The sequence below is a fragment of the Lepisosteus oculatus genome, chromosome 5 (assembly GCF_040954835.1).
Source record: "Lepisosteus oculatus isolate fLepOcu1 chromosome 5, fLepOcu1.hap2, whole genome shotgun sequence".
Classification (NCBI taxonomy): Eukaryota; Metazoa; Chordata; class Actinopteri; order Semionotiformes; family Lepisosteidae; genus Lepisosteus; species Lepisosteus oculatus.
The window spans coordinates 49,714,168-49,731,894 of record NC_090700.1 but is presented as its reverse complement, the minus strand read 5'-3'; the positions used below and the strand labels follow the sequence as shown (position 1 = coordinate 49,731,894).

Genomic DNA, 17,727 nt, shown 5'->3' with positions numbered 1-17,727 from the left:
CTTTCTTGGGTTAATAAGCAAGGGCCAAAATGCGTGTCCAAAATGGGACAGACAGCTTGCTTCCTCGTGTACTTGTGTTCCAAATGTGTCAAGAACACGAGTCCCTTGGGGCGTGTCCTGCTTGGTGGGTTCTGAGAAGCAGGTCTGCCAGCACCAGAATAGCTTACATTTCACACCGTAGGAAACAAATAAAGACACAGAAGAGTGCTGGGTGACTTTCAATAAATGTATTTTATTGGTGATCACCAGGCTGTTTCCGTTTTACAATAAATTTGCAGTAGTTCTATTTTTTTATTTTTAGATTTAAAGAGAGATACAGAATATTGCACACAAAATATCTGAGGAACTAAAAGATTAATACAGCGCAAAAAAAGAAGAACTATCACAGCGCCTTCTTTACAACACCCCACGGCGAAAAGAGCAGCGCGGCCAGGTAACATCTGCCATTTCAGTACCATTAAGACAATTTGCTTTTTTTTTCATAGATTTTGTTTTTTAAAATAGCATTTATGTTTAATTTCCTTTTAAACTATTACATACAGGATTATAACCGATAAGAGATCACATGCAGAAACAAGCAAGGCTTATTTAAATGATCTGTATGTTTTGTCTGATGATGATTTTCGGGAGAGAGTTGGGAAGATGCAGCCGAGGCCGAAGTCCTGCATTTTGCACAGCAGGTTTTTCGGCATCATTTTTTTTAGATTTGACTCTTTCTTTTCCTGAAAAATGCATCACTTCCAAGATAAAATTGGATAAAAATGAAAGCTGTCTTTTTTTTTAAAACTAGAGCAATCAGATCGCCCAGTCTGGCAGTCAGGTTTGTATTTTGTGAGCATACTGTATGTAGAGTTGTGTTAAGTCTTTTGAATCTGTTGGAAGTCTGATTCAAGTAGGTGAAAATCTGCAGTCCCAGTGAACACCCCTAGTGTTTTTTTCATTGCATTTTTATGGGAAAAAGACAGAAATCTTTTTCCTTTGTAAATCTCCTCTTGAATATGGATCTTGCCTATCCTCAAGTATATAAACAGACAACAGTACAAAGTAAATTGCATCTGCACACAGACAGCAAGAGCACTGAGTATTGTAAATCACATTCTTTCACACTTTCTTATATTATCTGTTCTTCCTTTCATCAAGATATTTTTTTTTAGTTTTTTTGTTCCGTTATTTTATTTCTAAAGTCAAAGCAGCTTTTAGAGTTAAGCAAACTCTACAAAGACATTCAAAATGTTTATTTTTTCAAGTTAGTGCATTCACTTCTGAAACTAGGCAAGATTTAAGTTCTCAGTTGTTATTTTTGTTCTGATTTTATTACCTCGAGAACTGGCTGACATGTTTGTTCCATTCAGGCACCCATAGCTGACTGCTAAGGCCTCTGGGTGCCTGCTGCTATGGACAGGTTGTAGAGATGTCGAAAACTGGCTAAATCACAACAGAACTAGCATCTCGAGAGACATGAAACAGACAGAAGACAAATCAAAACAGCAGACTATTTTAGTGCTCTAAAACAAATGTCTCAGTTCAATGTAACTAATGTTTGTACTATAAAACCGGACTCTGCTGTCGAAGACAGGGGGAGAAAAAACATGATTTCCAGCTTTCAAGATACTTGGAAATGACTGCAGACACAATGAGGGGTCAAAAGGCCAGCAGCCCAAAATAACCTTGAAAGGCTACAGAGTCTTGCTGAGATATATTTACTCAACATCATAGTTAGGCCCCAAAACCATTATCTTCTGGGTCTCCACAATAGCAATGCCTACACCACCCTCAATGCCCCTCCCACAGAGCCCCTTTTTGTGCGTGGAGAGCTATTTAATATGTATCTAAAAAATAAAAAATAAACAGCACAGAAATAGCAGCACCCTCAAGCATGGATAGCTCCTATTTTGTAGTGGCTGTAAAGACTTTGTCTACATCACAGCTTTGTTCTGGGTATTGTACAGCTATGTTATGTTTTCCTTAACTATAAACAGCATGCACGGAAAAGCTAGCACTGTACATTTTACACAAGGAGCAAGAATGAGCAAAATAATGAATTCAACCTCCTTTGTTGGCTGGTCCTACTGTAGAGCTACCCAATTTGAGGGCTGACTGTGCTGAGTCAGGTAGTTTACTGGACAGCAGCTAGTTTTTCTAGTTACTAGTGCTACTCTGTTTGCTCTGGGTTTTGAAGAAAATTTGTACTATTGGCACGATTCCATACAGGAACAAGATTGCTAATCCTGGCTAAATCCCTATAGGTATTGCGGGATAACCACCCTGGTTTTGCCTTGGCTAATTCCCGTGACTCATAAAACAAAAAGAGGAAAGCCCTAGTAAACCCGATGCTGGCCCACAATTAGATAAATTCTGCACAAAACAACTAGTAATTGATCAAGCAGAGTTCAGGAAGAGCTCTCTTCTGTCCTGCTGCTTGGCTCTCACAGTGACGCGGACCCCAGTAGACACTGTCAAAGCTGCCAGATGTGCTCCCTGATTCCCCAACAATCTTTTTGTTCGCTAAATATTATGCAGCATTTGAAAGAGCATACCTTCATATCACTTGACACAAACGGCACGTATACTGTAAAAAACACACTCTTCTTTCAACGAGGCTCCTGTCTGTCATTCCAATACTCCCTAAACTCCTCAATGTAAAAGAAATGTAAACAACACGAGTCACCTCTGATTAGTGCTATCCCAACTAGGGCACTTAAAAAACAATCACAATCGTGGAAAAAAAAAATAATATTTTTTTTAAATTAGACAATACTGTCAATAAAAAGCAACTTTTACAACAACAAAAAATAAATATGAAAAAAAAATATTAGACTGCAAACAAAAGAATTAAATATATAACACTTTGTTAAAAATCATCTACAAGCAACAAGCCCAGAATTCCAAAAAAGATATCAAAAAAGATATTTTATCAATGGTCCCAACTGGAAGAGTTTGGAGTTTAAAGGATAATAAACCCTATTCTGGGCACTTAAAATAGCTATCCCCCTCCCCAAAACTTCCATGCCCTCCAACTTAAATGACCACTATATAATGGTCAGATTTTATATGCAGATTTTTTTGAAACCTTAATCCTTTGAAAGTTCACTGCTTTTATAAAGAAGACCCACCCAGTGAAATTAATTTGTTTTAAAACACAAAGCTTGTAGAGGGATGAAAATGCTTTCAACACAAATTTTGAAAGATTCCACCACATTCTCAGAGGTTTAAAGGGTGATTATAAGTATATTTTACAGGCAAAAGTACTAAGAACATGTTTTTGTTCACACTTTGAATGTTCGCAAAAATCTCACAATTGTAAAACATATTCCATTGTCATGAGCATTTGTTGGTTTGCATGTTTAAAAATGATCATTTGCATCCTCTTCACTTAGGAGCTTCTGATATCTTTTTTCTCTTTCTACATCAATAGTTTATAGTATTCAGTCACCTACAGTAAATTACTAAATATAACAAAAAGATGCATTCCCTCTTGGTGCTTTTTTATGCCCTTGATGTGACCTCTAAAATTTCCTCCCTGACCTCTGGCTCTGCAGACCCCTCTCGCTGCTATCTATACTAGACCTGCCTGCCTAGTATCAGTGAAAGGGGCTCCCTGTGAACCAGACACTTCAAATTCAACCTCTGACTTAGAGCCTCAAGGCACATGTGGATGACGATCACACCTTCCCATCCTCACTGTGGGAACATACTCGTACTCTCCCTCACTGTTAGTACAGGAACTCAATCGCAGAGTCTATCCCAGACCTCTTTTTAACTGGAGTCACACAATTCAGTCAAGCTTCAGAGCACACCCACTGAATGACAAACAGTTTCTATTGCTACATTTGCAGCATTGGCAAGTGCATAAGCCAAATCTCATAGAAAATAATGTCAAAAAAGAACATAGATTGCCCAGAATAAATTAGGGAATAATTGTGTAAAATATGAATTATTAAAATTAAACTAATGTATTACTCCTTGGATATATATATATATTTCCAGTGTTTCTGAAACAGAGTTTTCTTGGGTAAAATTTAAAGTGAAAATAAAAAGAACAGAGGTTAACTTAATTCGTTTTAGATTAGTTGGCTACAGCAGCATTTTAAAAACTTTTTTTGATTCTTTTTGTTTTTCCTTTTTTTATATGTATATATATATTTATATATATAACACCAGCTGCACCTGTCTATTTTAACACAGCCTGACAGTCTCCAACTAACAAGCCCAAACAGGAGTTTAAATCCATTGATTGAAAAACAGGAGAAATGTACAGAAGAGGACAGAATTAAAGCAGCTATACAGGCAACTCCTGACCCCTTGGTAAGCTAAGGTATAAGATTTCTAAAGGGTTCAACCTTTCATTATTACTCCACTACAGTCATTATTATACTTCTAATATATTTATATATATTTATATGTTCACTAAAATACAATACATAAGACAATGACAAGAACTGAACAGAGATCAGAAAAGCGCCATTTCCTACTATCACATAGAAATCCCCTGCAAGAATAAAGTATCCTCGTTACTATGCAAACTATATATTTATTATAAGACAAATTATAAACTCCCCTCTCTGGGTAAATAATGACCAGATGTAGTCCATGAAATATTTTTCAGCATTAAACTTCAGAAAGAGTACTTCTAGTTGATTGCAAACAATTTTACCTCCAGTAAGCTGAGAAATGAAGTGTCAAAGCCGCAGTTTTTCAATTAGGTTCTGTTTGTCAGCCCAGATTGCTGAGTTTTGTTTTTCCAGCTTATGAATACTGAACTGTTTATTAAACTTTTTTTTTTTTACTTCTCTGCGTAAGCTTTTAAAAAATACAGGTCACCAAAAAAAAATGCAGGTTCTGTCCTAATGAATGATATTTGGGAGTTTGCTCTGCGTTAGCTAGAAGCTTCATCTGTCCCTAATGTCCTTCGTTTGCTCCACACCCTGGCATGAAGCAGAGAAAAAGTCTTCTTTCAACAAATGCATTGTGACGGTGGCATTTTGTGAAAGACTGGCATTCACTCTGTCAGAAAGAAATCAAATTCTGCAGAATGGGGCAGGGTCACTGTTCTGCTCGTGTACTTGATACCCTGTACTTCTGAAATTGTTGAGCACATTTCTTTCTAAACATAAATATTATACACTGCAAGAGCTTAGGGTGTTTCCTCATACTCTCAGGAACAGGGGGGACTTTTGCTGCTCACATAGTCCATTTGTCAGTGCCAAGCCAGGTACTGAAAATAGGAAACAGGACATGAAGAGCTCATTAGCTGTAACTATTTTCTTTTGTGCAACTCTGCACACTATCTCGGCTCATCTGAACAGTTAAAGAATCTCATTGAAATAACCGCCCTAGCACATTTCATTGCATTTTAATATGCCTTTGTCAGTCCTGATGCTATTGAATAAAATAATGAATTAAATCAAAACGCTTTAAAAAATAAAAGCCTAAAGGCTTAAATTTTCCCATCTAAATTCTGCAGGCTATGTGCCATTTACTAGTAGGCACTGAATTTATCAGCAAGGCTGGGCAAACTCAAGTAAAAGTTTCAGAGATGGCACAGAGGAGGTTTAAGAATTACCAGTGCTGACATGAGTTCAAACTCAAATGTCCTGCACCAGTACAGGGTTTCCATAGTGTCTTGTCTTTATGGCTAGTGGGAATTGTCTGAATCCATGGGGTGACAGGAACAGCCAATGATCACACAGAAGAAAGCTTGAGGCATGCTTGGCCATTAGCAGAGTCCCTAGGGATGGAGATATGGGGTCTATCACCTGTATACTGAACACTAACAAAACATCTGCTTGTGCTTTAATTTCGTCAAATCGTTTTTGTAAAGATTTGCTGGAAGGGTGGTAGATTTGAATTAGTCCAATGTCCCAGTTACCCCGTGGGTAAAGACAGACACAGTGGGCTTTGGGTTAATGATTCTATGAAGGGAGCAATTAATTCACATAGACAGGAGTGTATGAAAACCTGCACCAAGTGGGAGCCTGTTGTTTTCCAAGCATTATTCTGTTTCAGAGTGTGGTAAGTTTTGTAAAACCCCTTGCTGTAGTCTGAGAGGAGGTGTTTGTTTATTTAAGTGCTTAAATGTACTGTATTATTTGAATTAATGGTTCTCAATGTGCTGGCCGCACCTGATGTGTTCACAAAGTGAAACTTCTGCAACGTGTGTGACAGGCTCAAACTTGGTGTGTACACACGCGTGTGTGTACCCTTATTTGGAGTTTGTGTGTACGTTTATTCAGTATAAGCAAAGAGAAAGGTTGAATCCTCTTAATGTCCTTGATCTGTGATCGCTCAGTCTCCCAAGACCGAAAGGTAGCAAGCACTGGGAATCTGATTTGTGGTTAAGAGGTCTGAACAAGAAGGAGATTCCCTGGATGTGTTATAATGTTGAGGAATGAGCAGAAGAAGGCAGAAATAAATCCCTGTCACTTGTCTATGATGAAGGCCCCAGAGACAAAAGCGGGACAGGGGGTGAAAATGAGACAAGGAGAAAGACAGAGAGACACTGCACCCACAGGACTCAGAACTCAATCTTGCAGGCTGGGAAAGACTCATCCTGCATTACCACTGTGCTGCTACTCGCCAGCACCATGATGTTGAGCTCTTGCTGTTTTTCATGGGTCTGCTGATACCACTCCCGGGTCACCTCTGTGTCATGAGTGGGGATCAGGGTCACCTGTAAGGAGAAGAGAGAAGAAATGATGAGTAAGAGAAAGAGATCATCACAAGTCAAACACTGCAGCTTTAGCCCTAATATTTTGTTTCAGCCAATCAGGATTCTCAAATCACAAGCATTCCAGGCTCCTTTCTTCATTGTCAGGACAGTGTTCCACAAATTCACCAAGTACACTGCTACTTTTAATTATAGTGATAACATGTTAATAGGTCAAATGGATTTTCAAGTATACATTCATGGTCCTCTCACTATTTGTTGTAGTATTCATTTTTGGTGATCAGCCCAAAACACTGCATAATGTTTCATAAGGTCCCAAGTCAGAAATGTATCCCTTCATCAAGCCAGGTACTATAATACTTATAATTTCTGAATTCACTAAACAGACATTGGAGGGCAGTTAATTGTTTGCACCTTATCATTTTTAAACCAGCTCTCTTCCTCTTCTTGTTAAACATCATAGTTCATTCAAAAGTGAATAAAGAGAATGAACCAAGAGCTCCAAAAAAGGAGAGTTTCATGTTGACATCTCCCACACTGTGTTCATTTTCAATGCCAGAGTGTTCTTGCTGCCTCATCACAGTTCCTTTCTTTTTCCTCCTTTCTTTTTGCGTTTCCAGTAAATGAGGAGATGGCATATCTATTTTCATATAAAGCAGATAGTCAGCGACTTATTAAGCAACAGGCACAGACACCTAAAAGCAGGAAGATGGCGGAGTCTTGTTTAGTTTGATTATTGCTAATAATTCAATTTTTTAACTCTAGAATTGTCTACACAACTATTCTGACAGTCACTGATGTGCACATCATGTATGAAAGAGTATGGCCATCAAGCAAACAGCTCTTAAACTGGTGGCTGTGCCAGTGAGAGCTCCTGGGAAGCCATTTTTTATGTTAGAATGAACAGCAGTCACTTAAGGAATACTGCAGACTAATGATCTCAGGAGAAGTGGAGTTACCTGCAGGTTTGAGCCCCACTGAGCCTTGCCATCAAGCAAGGCATCCAAGACGCTGCGGCTGGGCTCTCCACTGCCTGTGTCATTCCCGCTCACCACATAGTAAGCAGCACGGATGCGCTTGAAGAACTCCTGGTCCACGTTCTTGGCACTGCAGTGGTTAGGGATGTAGGCTAGATCCACATAGATTGGGGGTCCAGGGGGCGCCCCGGAAGTGGACTTCTGAGAGCTGGATCCTATGAGGGCAAGAACAGCAATGCTGGATTTGTGATGTACTCCTAGATAGAATAAATGTCCATCAATTCAATTAAATAAATGGGCTGGGTCAAATGGGGCTTGGACTTGGATATGAACCTTAGACTTCCAGGTTGAATTTATGACTGACAGATCATTAAGAGCTAGGATTATTTTATACTGTCAAACTTTTCCTCAAAAGAACTTTGTTAATGTGTACTTATTACCTTTAAATATAGATTTATACTGGGGGAGAAAAAATCTTGATATCACTGGTGAAGTGGAAGAATTCCAAGAAAAAGGCTACAGGGATTAGTTGCTCCTTCTTTAGATCCTCTACTTTGTATAGGGCAACTATTTTTAGAGACGTAATGCTCTTAATTATATAGTGATTGTGGCCTGCAGCAGTAATAATAGCTTGTGAACATTGTTAAAGAACCTACAAAAAGATTATCAGGCTTTTTCTTCAATAAATCAGTAAGTAAACAGTACCTGTGTTGCTTTTGACTCCATTGACAAGGCCCTTGCTTGGATTGTGACTCTGGCTGGACCTGGAAACCTCGTCTCTCTCCTCTCCTCGAGATCCTTGAATGTCAGACACCCGAGGTGGTTTAGAAGCCTTCTCTCCCTCCTTCTTTTTCACAGAGGCAGTTCGTTGAGACTTCTCAGATGAGTCTTTGGAAGCCTGCTTGGCAGGGGTGGGGGATCTCTTGACCCTGGTTTCTCCCTTGCGGCCAGGTGAGGCTGACTTGGGCTTTCCAAGTGTCTTCCGCAGGCCTTTGTTAGTCTTTGTGTCCTTCTTGAGCAGTTTATCTGTGCGGTTCTGGTCCATGGTCAGTGCCTCTGGGTCAACCATACATACGTCAGGATGTGGGGGTTGAGGGAAAGGGTCTACCATGGGAGCAGGTGGGGGGTCATGAGCTCTGTCTGATGTCCTGGAGGAGGATGTGTGATGGTTGCCTCCTCCACCTACCGCAGCAGATTTGTCTACAGGCAAGTACTCTGCATCTTCATCAGAATCCAGGTTGGCTTCTGCAGTAATTGATGGGCACTCCTCAGTCTCAGGAGGCACATCAGAGTCAGACTGTGAAGGCAGAGATTCACTAACTGAGGTTGGAGGGGTTTCCTCACCAGCTACCCCTAGGCCAGCTGCCATGGCACCAGGGAGATGATGCGACTGACTGCCATTGTTATCTCCATGGTGAGCATGATGCAGAGTGTGGTGACGCTGCTGTTTGTGGGATCTCCGCTTGACTGATGGCTGTTGCTGTTGGTTGTCATCACCATCTTGTGACTGGTCACTCCCTTCTTCTTCCTCCTCCTCACTAGAGAGTTGGTGTGGGCTAGGGTTGATGAAAGATGGGGAGAGCTCTCCTTTACGGTGTTTGTACTCACAGGAGGAGTATCTAACAGATGCTGACGGAGAGTAAGATGAGGCAGCCCCCAAGCAGACATCTGGAGGGACTTGTTCAGAATCCTCTTCTGCTTTCATAAGCTCTTCAGGGTAGAACGGTGAGTGAAAGGTTTGATCGCCTGAGGCCAAGGAGAGAGGGCGGGCTGGACGATCTGGCTCCCTCTCATCATCATCCTCATAGTCGTCTTCCTCTCGGGAATGTGGATGAGATACCATTGCTCTCTGTTGCTGTTGTTGTGGTTCCCATTCAAGTGTGCAGCTCTGTCTCTTTTCGTCTTCTTTTTGTTTCTTCTCCTCCATAGCTTTTTCCTCTTCCTTCTTCTCTGTTCTTTCCAGTATTGCTGCTCCTGTGCAGGTAGCATCTGTCACTCCATAGAGAGCTGCTGGTGGGCTCATGCTAACTTCTGTGGGCCCATTTGCAGTTGCTGACTGTGCAGCAGGCTGTGTTGGTGGAGCAGAAAATGATGCCAGCACATCTGGGAGTGGGCTGGCCGAGGTAAGAGAGGGGGAGATGGCCTCAGTTGGGGCTGCCATAACTGCTTTTTGCTCAGCTGGTTCAGCTGTTGGAATTCTTTGGCATTCGATCCGACACGGTAAAGTGGTTTGCTCCATCTCACAGAAATAAGTGTCCTCCTCAGCAGCTTCCATCTCTTCCATGAACCGTTTGGAAGTGGAATCTGCTGGCTGCAATGGAGAGACATCAAACAGACTCCGTGCTGTGGTCTCTTTTTCGATGGACTGTGACAAAAGGGAGTAAGGGGCAGATGCTCCTGGCCCCACAGATAATACTGGTTCATCTGCCCAATCAGCTTTATAGGAAGTGTCAAGATGATGTTCCTTTTCTGTTGTGGTGTCTGTCAAGCTAACCTGCTCTTTTTTTAATTCATCTGCAGCAGGAGACATTGGGGGGAAGGGTTTGACTTCTTCAAAGGGACTGAGGGGAGAAAATCGCGTGAGACTGGAGGACGACTCAGCAGTTGTGGGGGCTGTAACCAGCTTTTCAGAAACCTCCAGGTACTCATCTTTTACCATCCCTCCTGCACTTGAGAAAGGGGATTCCATGATTAAGGAAGGCTCCTCTTTAAAAGAGGAGTATTCAAAGCCAGTACTGTCGAGATCAGTTTTAAAGAGTGTGTCAGAGGTGGCAGCTGCAGCCTCCAGTTCCTCTCCAAATGGACGGTAAGTGCAGAGAGATGCAGAAGCTGAAGAGGAATAACTGTAAGATGAGGAAGAAGAATATGAAGTTGCAGATGTGGTGGTATAGTCAAAACCAGATGTGAATGAATCCCCCAGTTTTTTACTCAGTAGGTCAGGAGTCTTCTGTTTTTCAAATTCAAGATCTTTCTCACTTTGGAAGAATTTATCTTCACTTGTCTTGGAAGTCAAGGAGAGCCCAAGATGATCAGGTCCAGGGCTCTTGTCTTTCTGGTCTTGTGTTTCCAGCTCTCTCACAAGGAAGGAGTCTTTCCTAACCTCATCATAGGAGTATTCAACCCCAGAAGAAAATCCTTTGGCCTCGGTTTGTCTGATCTCAGTGTAGCTGCCAGAGAACAGAGAAGATGCACTGCTCACTTCTTTCTGAAGAAATTCTTCTACCTCTGCCTTCTGGCTGCTGCTGGGAGAAGGTTCAAACACTGCAGAAGTGGAGGGCTTTCCTTGTATATCAAAGCTGTAGTCTAGTTCACTACAGGAGATTTCTTGTTTCTTTTCCTCCTCCTTCCCTGGAAACACTGAGTCTTTCTCTGTGAAGCTCTCATATGAATATTCCAAAGCAGCTGCAGAGAATGCAGCCTTGGATTCCTTTTCTGATTTTTCTTTAGCACCTTTCTCCAAATCTGAGTCGCTAGCACTCTCCTCTTCTTCTCCCACCTCTTCTTCCTCCTCTCCTTCGTCCTCCTGCTCTTCTTCCATCATTAATCTCATTTCACCCCTCTCAATTGCCTCTTCCTTCTCATAGTAGGTCATCATTGATTTACTGGCACCAGCCATACTTTTGCAAGCATAATCAGATGCAAGGATGTTGTCATCCAGGTGCTGAACTGAAGGTTCATTATATGAGGCTGTGCTAGCTTGACTGTCCTTGTCGTCTGGCTGAGCGGTAGGAGAAAAGAGCTCCTTCTCTTCCAGTGAAAACTGACTAGAAGGAGATTCTGATTTTTCTGCCTCAGATGTATACTGTTTCTCCTTGTCTTGGTCTGTAATCACTTTTTCATCCTTCTTAGCCATGGACTGTTTTGCAGGAACATCATCAAAATCTGACAAGGCAGTTTGAGATTTTTCATCCAGTTTAGTCTGAGTCCACAAAGGTGAAGACAACTCTTTTTCACTCTGTGCACTCAAAAGGGTCTCTTCCTCTTTAGGAGACATTCCATCCTTATCCTTGACTTCTGGTGAAACTGGATGAGAAGAAGGACTGTGATCTTTCTGATCAGCCTCCTTCTCTTTTTCCAAAGGCACTTCCTTCTCCAAGTAATCAGTGTATTGCTCCATATGACTAAGGGCAGAGGAAGAGGGCTCCATATCTGGCATTTGTTTATTGTCATAAATCTCAGTGTATGTAAAGCTCTTATCAACCACAAAAGGGGTGGGCTGTCTCTCCTCCCTCTCATGCTCCTCTTCTTGGCCTTTTTCACGATCTTCTCCAAGTTCTCCAGCAATGCTCTCCCTTTCTAAGTCAAAAAGACCAAAATGAACACTTTTCCCTGGTTCTACATACGCTTCTGTGTGGTAATCAACTCGGCTGAATGAGATTGGTTCTTCCCTGTGCTGTTCATCCTTCGTGAACACATCCACAGTTTCTGCTCTTTCTGGGGATTTGTCCAGCTCTTTCTCTGCTGCTGTTTTATTGTCATCGTAGTGGATGCCTAAAGCCTCGTCTTCACCCATGGAGTACTGGAAGCTTTCCTTTAAGTCCCATGTCTCCACTTTTGTTGCTGGTTTTTCTTCTTCAGGAGAATATTTTGACAGGTCTTGTTTTTCTTGGTCTTTAGGAGAATGCAGCTCCATTGTTTGAGAGGATTCTTTTTTGTCTTCAACTGTCTTTTTTACTTGGTCTTTTTCTGGGATGAAGAATGAAGATGTTGGGGGGAGACCTGGAGATGCTGCCTCACGCTCACCCTCCATTTCCCGTTTTGCCTCCTTCCCTGGTTTTTCTTCATCTTTGGTTATATTTACTGCTGGCTCATCTAGAGAATAATGGTCATCAGCTTTGCCTTGAATAAGGGGAGGCATGGATGTTTCATCAGGAGAGGTTTGCTCTGTGCTGCTCTGGCTTTCTGCACCAAAAAGCACTGAATCCACAGAGGTCTTCTCAGCAGTGGAAGCATGAAGAACAGATTCAGGGATCACCGAGGTGCTGCTGGTAGAGATGTCTGTACAAGAAGGTACTGCTATAATCTCTTCTGCCTTAGACAACACAACCTTTTCCTCTGGTTCGGGTGAGATGTCTCTACCTTGCAAATAAGTCAACCGGTCTTCGGCATCAGTCAGATCTTGTGCCTTTAAGTCTTTGCTAGAGAAATCAACCATATTTACATCAGTTGTCAAAGCAGAAGTTGCATAGGAATCACTTCTCTTTTCTGGTTGAAACTGATCAGGCTGAACTTTGTCAGAGGAAGGAACAGATGGCAAATCATCAGACATGAAATCTATTTTGCTTGCCTCAAGTGACAAAGGCCTAGACCCTGCGCCTCCCATGCAGATGGCATCCTCTTCATCTTCTTCGTCTTCTTCTTCCTCTTCTTCATCTGAGTATACTACCTGTGGCTTTGCTTCATGGTCCACAGGAGATGCTGCATGTCTTTCAGGTGACTTGGCCTGTGTGGTTTTAAGGTAGGGTGATTCAAAACTTTTCTCTGGCTCTTGCTCCTTTTCTTTTTCTGACAAGATGTTTTTAGTCATAGATACTGGGAATTCCTCAATTTTCTCTTCTTTTAGAGATTTAGCCTCACAGGTATATTCCTCATCCAGAAATGTGCTTTCTTTCTCTTCCAGAAATTTGGATTTTGTACTTTCCTTGATATCTCTCTCCTCATAGTCTTCCTCATCCTCTTCCTCATCTGTTTCTTGAAATGAGGCCTTCTCACCAGTTATATCTTTTGCCAGAAGCTCCTTTTCTCCCTCTACAGGAGAGATATCTTTCCTCTGTATGGTTAACTCTTCCTCTACAGAATCTGGCTTTGTCTCCTCCCTTGGTAGAAGCTCAGTTGTTGTAGAGTAGAGCTCCATAGCATGCACTTCATCAACTTTCTTTTGCTCCTGAGAAACAGGTATGTCTTTAGGAAGAGGGCTGGGTGGTGGTAAGTCTTTAGGTAGAGGGCTGGGTGGTGGCAAGTCTTTAGGAAGAGGGCTGGGTGGTGGCAAGTCTTTAGGAAGAGGGCTGGGTGGTGGCAAGTCTTTAGGTAGAGGGCTGGGTGGACTTTCTTTCATTGCTACAGTGTCCTGTTCAAGCAATGATAATTTGTCAACATCTGGAATTGTGACCGTCTCTGGTTTTGCCTCTTTAGGAATTTCAAGGACTGCGTCTTCCTTGCCTTTTATTTCCTCCTCCTGTTCTGCAGGAGATACCTCTGTTGTGGTTGCTTGTTGAATTATTTCATTTTCATCTTTCTTGTGCTCTTGCAGTCCTGGGGCAATTTCTGATTTTTCTTCCACAGGAGACTGATGGAAAGGTGTGTGTCCTGCACTGGTAGGACCAGACTGTGTTGGGGAGGCCATTTTTACAGTACTGTCATCTGGACTGAGGCATCTTTCCTCAGTATCTGGAAATCCACTAGAGTCTGTCACCAAAGCACTGGAAAGAGAGGGAGGAGGGGAAAAGGCCTTTGAAAAAGTCCCATCCTTAGTATCACCTGTGGAGACAGAAGTCTGGATGTCATCCACAGCTAGCTGGGTAATGGTCTCCATAGCAGATGTGGAAGCAGGTTGTTTTTCAGATGATATAAATATTTCTGAATCCTTCTCTGTGTCCTGAAACATCAAAGGAGATGCATAGCCTTCTTGGAGCTTTCCAAGTGGCATTTCAACATTAGGAGTCTGATCTTCCTCTTCGTCCTCCTCTTCCTCATCTTCCTCCTCATGGAGCTGTGTCATCCTCCCAGCAGCATCTCCTTCTACTGCAATGGGTTGGTACTCCTCTGATGGAGGGGACTTGAAGCACTTGTCCTCTTCTAAGGAGGAAGTAGGAGAAATAGTCCCAGCAGAAGGTAAGTAATCCCTTCCTTGGGTGGCCTCTGTACGAGTGGAAGATGGGATACTATTGACCGTGTCAAGAAGCAAAGAGCTCTTTCCTGTCTCTTCAGTTTGTGGTGCTGTCACAGATGCTACAGACTGATCTTCAGCAACAGAAGTGGCAAAAGATGATAATTTGTCACATTCAGTGATGGAAGTGGCTGATGAAATGTGCTCTTCTTCTGCCAAGGGTGCTGCAATAATGTTAGTAGAGTACACAGCTAATGCTGGATCTTGCCCTCCTATGAAGCCCTTTGTTGCCAAATCTGATACATCAGTCAGAGCAGCTGCTTTCATCTCCTGCATACCATGGATGGCATCAAATGAGCCTGTTTCATCAGGAACTGAAATATCATAGGAACCAACTTCATAGCGTAGATGTGGTATTCTGTCTTCTGTTTCCTCATGAATTTCTTCATCAGAAATGGTCTGCTCAGTTTCAGAGTAACCAGGAATAGTCTCATCCTGAATATAAGAGATGTGTTCAGCTGCTGTTGCACCTTGTACAGTTGCAGTGACAGCAGCTGTTGCTGCTGCTATGTTGGACAGATACGCATCTTCATCTTCTTGTTCTTTGGCAAAGATTTTCTCATCTGTTGTTTTTGCATCCTTGTCAAGTTTTTCTTTTCCCTCAGTTGTGACCTTCAGTTCCTCCTCAGCTGTTTCATTTAAGTCTTCTGCTTCCTCCAGCTCTGCCTTTTCAACTACGTCTCCCTCTTCTTCATCTTCATCTTCCTCTAGTTCAGCTTTCCTAGGTTCCTCTTTTTCTTTCATCTCAAACTTTTCAGTATATTTCTCACGCTTTTCCATCTCCTCTTCCTCATGCTTTCTATCCACTTTTTCCTGTGTTTCCTTCCATTTTCCTCCGTCTTCTTCTTCCCCCATTCCCATATCCTCTTCATCCTCTATTTCCTTCTTTTCAGCTATTTCTTTTCCTTCCTCCTGCTCTTCCTCCTCCTCTTCCTCCATTGCTGTGCCTTCATCCTCAAATTTCTCTCCTATCTTTGATGCCATTTCTGGCTCTTTTTCCTGTGAAATTTGCTTTTCATCATGTGGAGATTCGGCTTCAACATCTGTGGTTGTAATTCCCTCATCAGGGGACTCCAAAGGAGGAAACTTTTTGTCTTCTACGATTTGTGAGACAATCCTTTCTTCTGTATCTTCCTCTTGGTAAGGGCTAGGGATCAAAGTGTCATCTGCTGGTGGCTTGGACACTGTTAAAGTATCCTCTGTTGGTTCTTCTCCCAGCTGTGTGACTTCTTGTTTAAGCTCTTCGAAATCCTTGGTTAGATCTTCTGGGGAGGAAACAATGGATCTGTCTTCCAGTGCTAGAGGAGGCTGTTGTACTTCAGGCTGAGGCTCAGAACCCACGAGCCCTTCTTCTGTACCTTCAACAGGCTTTTGTTCAGTGGACTGTTCTTTAGCTGCTTTGGCTTTAGTTTTATCAGTTTTGGGCTTGCCATGCATTTTAGCCTTATGCAGCGTCTTCCTGACCTCAGGAGTGAATGGCTTCAGGTCAGGTTTAGTTATCTTCTTTAGCTCTGGCTTGGCAGTTTCCTTCTTTTTGTCTTCCTTCGCCTTGGCTTCTTTCTTCTCCTCTTTTTTAACAGCATCTTCTTTCTTCACATCACGCCTTTCTTTCTTGATCTCTTTTTTTTCTTTGTCTTTCTTCTCATCCATTTTGGACACCCTTTCTTTAGGATGTTTTTTTATGGTCTTCTCTTTTGATAGCTTCTTCTTTTCCAGCTTTGCAGCCTCAATTGTTTCTGTCTTGGCTTTTGGTGACTTGACTGTGATTTTATCTCCTTCCTTCAGTTTTTTCTCCTCTTTCTTTTCATTTTTGTTCTCTTTTGCTGGCTCAGTTTTGGTTTCAGCGACTGAAGCTTCATCTTGAGCATCTGCCTCTTTCTTAGAAACTTTTGTTGAAGCTTGAGGCTTAGGGGATGATTTAAGACTTTCCTTGCTATCTGTCCTTTGCTTCATCTTAGTTTGTTTTAACACTGGAGGAGGTACTCCAGAGGAAATATCCTTCTGAGTAGCCACTGGGTATCTCAAAAAGTCCAGGTGCTTTAATTTCTCCAGACCTTCTAAGATTTTGTTCTGTGGGGCATTTCCAGGGAATAAGACTCTGACAATCTTCTCTGTGGGGCTAGCAGGAAGCCAAACAACCAGAGCTGTGACTGATGTCAGGTAAGGAACTGATATCTCTCCTTCCTTTCCATTGGGCAGTACTATTCCAGTCTTAGCCTTACTGTTGCCAGCCCACTTCTGCATAAGAAATTGCATTTCTTTACTGTCCTTGACTGGATTAAGCACATACATGTCTAACCTGCCTACACCCATCTTGTGGAAAAGAGTGATGGGCTCAATAGTGTTGCTCACTACTCTATACAGGGGCTCAGGCTTGATCCCAAGCTTATTGAGGTACTGCAAGGTGAGGGAAGCCTCCTCAATGCTCCGTTTCACTTTCAGCATGGATTCAGGCATTCGTAACTTCTCAGGAACATTGAAGAAGACCACTCCAAGCTCTGGTGAGATCAAGTTTTTCATCCAGTCACTATAGGTGGTGGATCCCTGTGACTGCTCCTCATCTTGCTCTGCTATTTTTCTCTGGAGGAGTCCATTTATACCTGGCAAGTTGTCTGCTCCAATGTGTGTAAGAAGAATAGAGTCGATACGATCCAAGTGCCTAACGAGCTTCCAGAAGCATGATCTCCTTTCGGAGCCTCCATCAATGAGGATATTAAAGCCATTGACTGCAAAGAGTGCAGAATCCCCTCGCCCTCCAGGGAAAATGTAGCAGCAGGGCTTGGAGAGCTTTAGAAATCCCCCTGAGGTAGGGGGCTCCAGAAGGTCAAAAGGTGAGGGCACGTCTACAGTTTCGGAGACATACTCTGTGAACTCCGAAACGCCCTCCATCTCGGGCAGCACAGGGTCAGGGTTCAGTCTGAAGTCCAAGAACTCCCGAAAGTGCTGATGCTGCTGCCCCAGGGAGCTCCAGCCCCCCTCCCCTTGACAGATCACCGTAAGAGTGGCCTGGTGTTCTGGGGCTGCTCCGCCCAGCAGGTTACTCACCTGTGAGATGAAAGACAGAAACAGGATTGGTCCTTTAGTATTCTCAGTCCAAATTAATTTACTGCACCCATGCAAAAAAACTAGATACTAAACACACTGTGCCTTATAACTTTCATTTAACATGGTATATTACATTGAAATTGTCCATGTGA

The 17,727-nt window shown here is 42.4% G+C and overlaps 1 protein-coding gene across 1 annotated transcript in view; it reads right to left on the bottom strand.

The window, feature by feature from the left end:
- Nucleotides 1-212: 212 nt before the first annotated feature.
- The window catches only part of map1aa (microtubule-associated protein 1Aa), a 71,680-nt gene continuing 54,165 nt past the window's right edge, over nucleotides 213-17,727 (bottom strand). Inside the window, exons 5-7 of the mRNA XM_069190608.1 lie at nucleotides 8,350-17,575; nucleotides 7,627-7,859; nucleotides 213-6,670 (exon numbers count right to left, since the gene is read on the bottom strand). Of these exons, the coding sequence (XP_069046709.1) occupies nucleotides 6,515-6,670; nucleotides 7,627-7,859; nucleotides 8,350-17,575 (9,615 nt within the window). The 3' untranslated portion in view covers nucleotides 213-6,514. The remainder of the gene's footprint in view (nucleotides 6,671-7,626; nucleotides 7,860-8,349; nucleotides 17,576-17,727) is intronic.